Raw genomic sequence first — 9,622 nt, 5'->3', positions numbered from 1 at the left:
TTACTCCCCACCCTATTCCCCTATAAACTCATAACCCGCTACAGAACATATTTATCAATTAATCAATTAATTAAAAATAATTAAAAATTATTTCTCAATTAATTAATTAATAATTCCTACTAATTAATAATTAATTTAACATAATTAAATTACTTCCCACCCTATTCCCCTATAAACCCACAACCCGCTACAGTAGTAAAAGACAATATTTAATTAAATTACATTAAAAATAAATAATAAAACATAATAAATACAATATAATATACACTAAATTTATTTAAAAATTGATATTAGTAACATCAAAGTTATTAATTTCGATATTATTGACATCGATATTTACAACTTCGATATTACTGATATCATACCAATATCGATATTAAGACTGTCGATATTACTTACCTTCGATATTTTGTCCCATCGATATTTAAACTTCGATATTTTTGTATATCGATATTTAAAAATCGATATTTTGTCTGTGTACCACTGGTGGAGCCTTTGTATGTTTTACTGAAAGTTGGGGGTGGGTTTTACACTCACCAACAAGGTCATTATGGTTTTAAACACATTTTAGCTGCTTCTTGGTTTAAAAATAATAATAATAATAATTACGTATACATATATATTTCACACTACTGTATTTTGTTAAACAATTTCAATTTTTTGTTGCATTTAAGATGAAACGTATTGTTTGTTTGTTTTTAAATTGTCATGATTTTAACTAATCCAACAATAAACAATAATGCACTAGATTTCAATGTTGCAGTGAATGACTCTTGAACCTGCGATGGATTAGAAGCAGTGTATACTTTCATGTTTGATGGGTTGAGACATGGCACAGGAGAAAGGCCATTGAACTTTTTGATGAGAATGATGTTAATCAATGCACCACTGACTGAATTAAGGGTTATGGGGCAACCGTTGATCTTTATTGTGAAATGAATTCTGTTGTTTTGTTTGGTAGTTTACTTGTGTCATTTGTTCTTTCTTGCAAGCAGCAAACCTACATATGACTATCGTTCCTTGGTCAATGCTATCAGCGCACATCCATTTTCTTCACTGGCGATCAACAATGACATCGACAAGTCTTTGTAGGATGAACTTGACGGCGATTGACAATGTCCGGCTTCTACTTGTCGTAACTGATGCTGCTGTTTCACTTTGTGGGTTTGGCAAGAATGCTTCTGGAACATTTTGGTATCTATTTTCTCTTACCGCTGTGATGATCTTTTGCTTTGCAAACCGTTATGAAGTTCTCTTTGCTGAAACCTTTGCACATTTGTCCTATGGCTGGACATTTGCCTTCATTTGGAAATGAAAACCCACAAAGGAAACACAATTTTGTCTTCTTTGGAGTCGTCAAATTGCTTGAATAAATCTTGTGCTTGCTTTTTGTGAAAAAACACTGATTCATTTTTCGCTGTTCCAGCTTCCATGTCAGCTGCTTGTCTATCTACTCTTTCATCTGCCTTTGCAGCCATTAGCAGTTCCTAAGCTGCGCATCTCTCTCAACATGCATTTTGGGAGGGAGGGCGAGGGGTGAGAGAAAAGTAGACCAAAAATTGTTTGTGTGTGTAAAAGGCCGCTTTATTAAGACACAGGTGCACATTACAAATACAAACCTTGGCAACGCCTTACAAAACTAAACCTCACTAAATAAATAAATAACTACAAACTCAGCCCCCTGAACCCTCCCCCACCCCTAAAACATTTGGGCCCTCCCCCTCCCAACAATACATCAATAAACAATATAACAGCATTATAACATTACGTCATCAATAAAACATTACGTCATCAATAAAACATTTCGTCATTGATCAAACATACGTCATCGTTAAAACTTTATTCGTCAAACCACAATTGCAATAACAACGGTCAGGTCCTCCATAACCATAAACCCTGCCTGACCCTGCACTCCTGCAGACACCCCCCTCACAAAACTGAACGATCAAACCATGACCAACATACCCCAGCACTTGTCAAAGAAATACTCGAACTAATACTCAACCAGCAATCTGCCTAAAACCGTAATGATACACAAAAACACCGCACAGCACCTGTGTCTAGCGACGAATACAAATACAAGTAAAAACCCCCTGCACACCGGTGACCCACAAAACAGCCTTTTAAAAAAGAAAAATGGAACAAAAAACACCAAAAATGGGAAAAAACTAGGAAGCGAGGGGAAAAAAGAACATTAATGCAAAAAAGGGGGAGGGAGGGTGGGACAAAAAAGCTACAAGCCCTCCTAGCCACCAGGTCACCAAACCTAAAATGGTGGCTGGTAGGCAGTGGTTGGGAGATTTATAATTGGGCTATGCTGGTCCTACTAGACCAGCCCAAATCTGGAACATTCTGGCAACTTCTTAAAGAAAAACCCCTCGCAGCCCTCCCAAACCGCCCGGGGGAGGGGACCTCCCGGCGGTCGGCTCCCTCCCCCAAGCCCCCCTTGGGAGGGAGGGCGAGGGGTGAGAGAAAAGTAGACCAAAAATTGTTTGTGTGTGTAAAAGGCCGCTTTATTAAGAGACAGGTGCACATTACAAATACAAACCTTGGCAACGCCTTACAAAACTAAACCTCACTAAATAAATAAATAACTACAAACTCAGCCCCCTGAACCCTCCCCCACCCCTAAAACATTTGGGCCCTCCCCCTCCCAACAATACATCAATAAACAATATAACAGCATTATAACATTACGTCATCAATAAAACATTACGTCATCAATAAAACATTTCGTCATTGATCAAACATACGTCATCGTTAAAACTTTATTCGTCAAACCACAATTGCAATAACAACGGTCAGGTCCTCCATAACCATAAACCCTGCCTGACCCTGCACTCCTGCAGATACCCCCCTCACAAAACTGAATGGTCAAACCATGACCAACATACCCCAGCACTTGTCAAAGAAATACTCGAACTAATACTCAACCAGCAATCTGCCTAAAACCGTAATGATACACAAAAACACCGCCACCCAGAAAGGTAGGCGGGGGAGACACGCCTCCCTTTCTGCCCCCCCAACCGCGAAGCGAAAGAGAAACAAGAAAATCAGCGCTGCACAGCCAATGCCCGGGCTAAGACCTCACGAAGCTCCAACAAGTAAAGATCCATGCCCACAAGGGACAAATGAACTCCATCATCCCTAAAAAACTCAACAGACTCAAACTTAATGTCCCTGTGTGAATTCCTGCTGAAACCAAGGCTCCTACAGCAACGAGACACCTCTGAATTCACTTTCTTCCTAGCCCGATCGACAGCCCTGGGGTTCACAGCTCCTCTCCATATCCTACGAGGTATCAACTCTGTCCAAAAAACATGACACCCAGCCCACAGGTCCTTAATGAGGCCTAAATCTCGTTTCATAGCTCGTAGCAAAACTACACCTTTCGTAGCACATAGGTCATTTTCTCCCAAATGAATAACTAAAATATCCGGGCATAAACCGCCCACCATGTTGTTGTTCAAACAAGGGATTAACTCTCTCCAGAGCATCCCGCCTTTACCCTTCCAAATAACGTTAAACATTCGATCATTGAAACCAAGTAGTTCTCCAAAGTAACTCCTCGCTGCCTGGACTCTGGCCCACTTGACAAAGGAATGCCCCACTATCCAGACCGTTCCCACCGAGGAGCGAGGCCCAGCAACGGATCCTGAAAAAGAAAAAAGAATTAGAATCATGTGAGGGAGGACGACGCATGCGCCTCCCCTGCAGAGCTCCTCACATACCGCTGGAAACAATTGGAAGACCAGCGCCCCAATCGCATAATATCCCTCTCCGTCCAACCTCTGTTAAAGGCCTCAGTAGCTGCACCTATTCGGAAAGAGTGAGTCCCATAGAGATTGCCATTGAGACCTATGTGCTGTAGAGCTTTGCGCAAAACCATTCGTAACTGATAAGGTGTTACAGGGGTGCCATTGATATGCTGGAAAACAAGAACTTCATCACCACCCCCACATAATGAACGCCAGCGCCGCGCCAGCATTAAAGGGCAAGTAAGCTTCGGAGTACGTGCTTGTAACCACACACCTTTTCCCTTACCCGTCTGATCAGTTTTGGAGCTTGCCAACCATACATGTACTCCCTCATCATAACAAAAAACGTCCTTCCAAAACAATCCACACTTATATTTCGACCCCAACAACTCCGATACCCTAAAGGCTCCAAAAAACATGAATGCCATCAGCATTGAGAAAACACATGCCTCAAAATCATCTAAACAAACTACAGGTAAAACTGTGATTAGTCTGGCAAGAACTTGCCAAGACAGGGGGGCCCTGGATCTACCAACGTGCCCTTGCTCCCTGGCCCAACCCTCAAGCATCCTCCTACCAATGTCCCCTGCTGACGGAGTGTAGCCCCACAACAACTTCCCCATGAAAGCAATCCCCGCCAGTTTCCCAGCAATGGTTACTTTGGTTAAACCCTTATCCATGAGGTCCAGTATGAAATTGACCACATCGTCCGACCGACGCGACAGATCCTCCCTTTTGACAGCACCAGAGTCCAGGAATTCCTTCCAAGCAAGGGAATACGCAGAACGCGTAGACACAGACAAAGAACCTACCACCAATTGTACGACCCGACCTCGCCGACGTGCCACAGATGACTCGGCATCGGAGTCGGGGATCTGTCTGCGTCCTTCGCCAGTCCACGGAATCTCCCTCACTGTGAACGAGACAAAGCATCCGCAATGTCATTGTCCACTCCAGGAATGTGTAAGGCACGAAAATGAATATCGTGTTTCAAACAACCCAGCACGAAGACTCTCATAAGTTTTAACACTTGTTCGTCCCTGGCAGACTGTCGGTTCACTATCTCAACAACAGCCATGTTGTCTACACGAAACAGCACTTTCTTGTGTGCCAATTCCTCCCCCCAGAGGGTCAAGGCGACCAATAGAGGGAAAAGTTCCAGAAAAGTGATCCCACGACCACCATTCAACCATTCATCAGGCCAACGTTCCGCACACCATTTGCCATTCCAAAAGAGCCCAAAACCATCGCTGCCGGCAGCATCCGAAAACATTTGTACATCCCACTGAAAGTCAACATCTCTGACCAAGGGGACACCATTGAAGGAAATCAGGAAAAACTTCCACATTCTCAAATCCTCCTTAACACCGGCAGACAGACGAACTCGATGGTGCGGCAATTGATGACCTGCCAAAGCCCTGCCCAGTCTTCTACAAAAAGTCCTGCCCGCTCTCACCACTCTGCAGGCAAAATTCAAATGACCCAACAGCACTTGAATCTCTTTCACCAACACTTTTCTCTTTGCCAACATTACGTCCAGCAGGTCGACCATGTTGACCCGTTTGTCCTCGGGCAGGCGAGCAGACATAACCACAGAATCTATTTCAATACCCAAAAAGGAGAGGACAGTGGCAGGACCCATTGTTTTCTCAGGAGCCAAAGGGACTCCCAGATCCTCCATGAGCCCTTGGAATGTGTCCAGAGCCTTCTGGCACTCCGTGGAGCCCGGGGATCCGACAAAGAAAAAGTCATCGAGGTAGTGCATTACCAGTGAATGACCGGACTGCTGGGAAAAATACCATTGCAGAAAAGTACTGAAACACTCAAACAAGGCACATGATATTGAGCAGCCCATCGGCAGAGCCTTGTCCACGTACCATTTACTTGCGAATTGTATACCCAGAAGGCACCAATCGTCCGGGTGGACAGGCAACAGCCGGAAAGCAGACTTGATGTCACACTTAGCCATCTCAGCGGCTGCGCCCGCGGTCACAACAAGTGACATGGCCACGTCAACCGAAGAGTAAGATACAGACACTGCCTCAGGGTCAATGAAATCATTAACAGACGACCCTTCAGGCCAAGACAAGTGTTGAATCAGTCTAAACTGTCCCGGCTCTTTCTTCGGGACAACTCCAACCGGGGAAACAATCAAGTTAAGGATCGGCCAATCATGAAACGGGCCAGCCATCCTTCCTTCATGTACCTCTTTATCAAGTTTTTCTTGTACCACTGTGGCGTGTTCAGAAGCTGATTTTAAATTGGCAGACCACCTCCGTTCCCGAGAGCCTAGGTAACCTAACCGGAAACCAAACTGGAAACCTTCCAATAGTGTAAATTTTGCTGACTCGTCTTCGTAACCATGTAAAGCAATGCGCAGCCTCTCTAACTTAACTGGTGTACGAGCCCTTGGACCCAGCACCCTTTGCACCTCTGTATCCCCTTCCCCCTGAAAACTGTGAGGTCGTACTTGAAGTTCCTGAACCCGTTTGCTTCCCTTTTGGGCTCTCAGAGGGTTGGTTGTCCCAACATTTGGACAACGGGTGTTTCCTACCACAACCTGAGCATTCATGTTTAAATTTACAATACTCTCTGGTGCAGGAGCCCCTGTTAAATTCCCAACAGAAACCAGACCCCGAGTGCATGGTTGCATTGACCCCCACCCCTCCCCGGTAAACTAACGGCAAACCACTGGCCGTGAAAATGGTTTTCCCCCCTGACGCTGACCCCATTGTATGTTGCCACAAGTCATTATCCAGCTCCCCCCACTTAGCCTCGGGATCCCAAGCCATCCTGGCCCTAAATTCCTCATCATACTGAGACCAAGCAAAACCACCCCCGGTGATCTGTGCCTTACGAATGACGTCCATGTATTTAAAAAGGGACACGCTGCGCTCAGGGAACTTTTCGCAATATACACTGGCATAAATCAAGAATGCCGCTGTCCAGTTTTCAATAGTCAAGGGCACTCTAGGGCGTTTAGCCAGTTCAAACTCCTCCTCCTTAGATCCCTCCTTAGACCGGACTTCCCGGTGCAGTAGCTTAAGGAGTTCCACATACTCACCATTCCAAATGCGTTCCTTGGTGCTTAACATTAAATGAGCACCTAAAGGTTTCATAACCCCCATATAAGGCAATTTTTTGATTTTTAACTCCTTACTGGCCACTGGCTCTTTAACATTGCTGGAAGCACCAGCCATAACACCACTTTCCACTTTATTCGTAACTTCTACCACATCATCTGTACCAACTGCAGTGTCTTGTACGTATCGACCTTTGACCAAACGGCTAGCACCAATATCCACTTCTGTGTCACCACCAGTACCCATAGACACCATCATAGGTTTGGCCTGTGTGGCTGATTGCTCACCTGGCAACAGAGAGACCACTCTCGATGGCTCCGCCTGTGGCGCCGAGGTCAATGCATCCGGTCTGCGAGGCGCCCTACTCGATGGGCCGTGCTCTCTTCTCCCTTGCACTTGACTCTGGACCACTGGAGCCTGTAAAACACTACGAGAAGCATGAGAGGGCACCCCCCCTTCCGTATCCCGCAATTCACCTTCTTCAGGACTCTCTTCATCGTAGTCCAACACCACTGAATCCACACTGGTATGCAACAAATCACCACGGGTCTTACCCAACCCGGTATCAACAACTTTACATTTCAAAGATTTTGAAACTCCATGAGGGGGAGCAGGCTGTACGCGCCTGTACCTCCCCGCATGTTGACTCTGCAGCTCAATAGCCGCCGGCAAGGCCTGCCACCTATACCTGCTACTCGTTGGGGCCAGCGGGGTCACGCCAGACCCTCGTGTGCTGGCCGCGGCGGGATCCCTCGGTGGAACAGAGAGGGCCGCGCTAGGCATTCTCGTCGCTTCCCCTTGGCGAAAGTGGACTGGACCGTGCCCTGCCAAGTCTGGTTCGCCGCCTCTATTCCTATCCTGAAAAGAAAAAGTTTGGACTGGTGTGCTAGGGTCCCTAAATGCAACACTCGAAACAGACCTTGACCTCCGTAAATTAGCATCAACAATCGTCCCCTGAAACCTCTCCAAAGAACGTCCCCTAATGCAACCCTTCAAGGGCACTCCCCTAACCGGAGAGTCGCCTATCATCTCCTCCTCATCACTCTCATCCAAGTTAGCGCCCGCTGCCGCTGAAGAAGAGGCCTGCAGAGGGGCCCCCACACCCCTCGCGTGGCCCTCAATATCCTTGTGAAAAGCACGCTGCGCCAAACCTGCCGTACCGAAATGCTCCCATCCAGGAGAACCGAACATGAGATAAGGACCTCTAGCATCCCCGTGCACAGGCCCTCCACTCACCTGCCTGGAAATCCCCTCACGCTCCAACAACGTATTTGATAAACCCACAGCCCCTGCAAACCTCACACCAGGATGAGCCAACCTCACAAAATCATCCACACCAGCCCTACCAAGTCCCCCCAACCCTGGGCCATGCGCAGGTGCAGACCCCCGACTCTCACCATGAAAGGCTCCATGACCCCCCTGTGACAATCTCCTGTCATCCCTCCACAAACGGACACTCCCCTCCTGAAAACCAGGAAACACAACATCCCCTGACCTTGAAGAGTCCTGGCCCAAAACCCCACCAGACATAGAACTACTTTCACCCATCTGGGCCCACTCACCCTCCCCTCTGGATCCCCCTCCAACAGACAAAGCAGCACCCACATAAGAACCAGGGGTAGAGAATAATAACGGGCTGCCCACATTACTGTCCAAATCCCCATGAGCAGTACCAACATCCTGTGGAAAAACAACCTGGCCAGCATGAGGCTCCATACCAACCTGTCTTCCCATCCCACCTGTAACAAACTGGCTAGAAACCCTAACATCAGCCACATCCATCCCTGATACAGCAAGGTTTGAAGGGGTTAACAACATCCCAGCGCGTGGGTCAACAATCAGCTGTGTCTCTGCCACGAAACGCTGTGCAATATCCAAATCTGGCATATCGTGCTGCTGATCTGCCCCATGCCAATCATCCAATTGAACAGAGCCCCTGCGCGCCCCTCGCGCAGACACGACAAGCGCAGGCTCCACACGGTGCTCCCCTATGGGGTCAGAAGCGGAGCGCTTCTTACTCCCTCTCCGCCCCCCCCTCCCCCGCTTGGCCGGTAAAACAGGAGCGGGCGCGAGCGCTTCTGCCTCCAAACCTTTTCCCGCCCGCCCCTCCGAAGAAATCACATGCGCGCCAGACGCCTGACCCGGCTGCATGCGAGCCGTCTGCCCTGCCGCCGGAGCGCCTCCCGCCCCACCCCGGGACTCAGTAACCGCCAAAGGGGCCGGTCCCGCGCCAGCACAAACAACTACGGGAGCGCCCAAAGTTACCGGCGCTCCCCCCTCCCCCGCCGCCACACGCACCTGCCATGAAGGGGCCGGTTTCCTCGTACGGGACCGGCCCCTGTCGCTTACCTGGCTCGGGCGTCTCTTCTTCGGCGACGAGCACGCCAGTACCGCAGCGACCACGCCAGCCGAAGCCTGGCGCTGGGGACGCGCCGGCACTCCTCCTGCCAACAGATCCATGCGACCTGCCTCAGCTAGCAGGCGCATCGCTTCGATCACACGAGCATCCTCCATTTCAAAAATTGGAACTACAATAAGCCTAACACAAAGCCAAATAAACGCCTCACAAGTAACAAACCCTGACAAAAAAGCTACAAGCCCTCCTAGCCACCAGGTCACCAAACCTAAAATGGTGGCTGGTAGGCAGTGGTTGGGAGATTTATAATTGGGCTATGCTGGTCCTACTAGACCAGCCCAAATCTGGAACATTCTGGCAACTTCTTAAAGAAAAACCCCTCGCAGCCCTCCCAAACCGCCCGGGGGAGGGGACCTCCCGGCGGT

The 9,622-nt window shown here is 48.1% G+C and overlaps 1 protein-coding gene across 1 annotated transcript; it reads right to left on the bottom strand.

Annotated features, from left to right (window-relative positions):
• Positions 1 to 3,053: 3,053 nt before the first annotated feature.
• Positions 3,054 to 8,032, bottom strand: LOC147728859 (uncharacterized). Its single transcript, XM_086963356.1, has 2 exons — positions 7,129 to 8,032; positions 3,054 to 3,655 (listed from the first exon to the last, which is right to left on the bottom strand). The coding sequence occupies exons 1-2, from the start codon at positions 8,030 to 8,032 to the stop codon at positions 3,054 to 3,056; spliced, it is 1,506 nt and encodes a 501-aa protein (XP_086819482.1).
• Positions 8,033 to 9,622: the final 1,590 nt, after the last annotated feature.

Source organism: Lissotriton vulgaris, chromosome 3_1, assembly GCF_964263255.1.
Source record: "Lissotriton vulgaris chromosome 3_1, aLisVul1.2, whole genome shotgun sequence".
Classification (NCBI taxonomy): domain Eukaryota; kingdom Metazoa; phylum Chordata; class Amphibia; order Caudata; family Salamandridae; genus Lissotriton; species Lissotriton vulgaris.
This window is presented reverse-complemented; position numbering and strand designations above follow the sequence as displayed.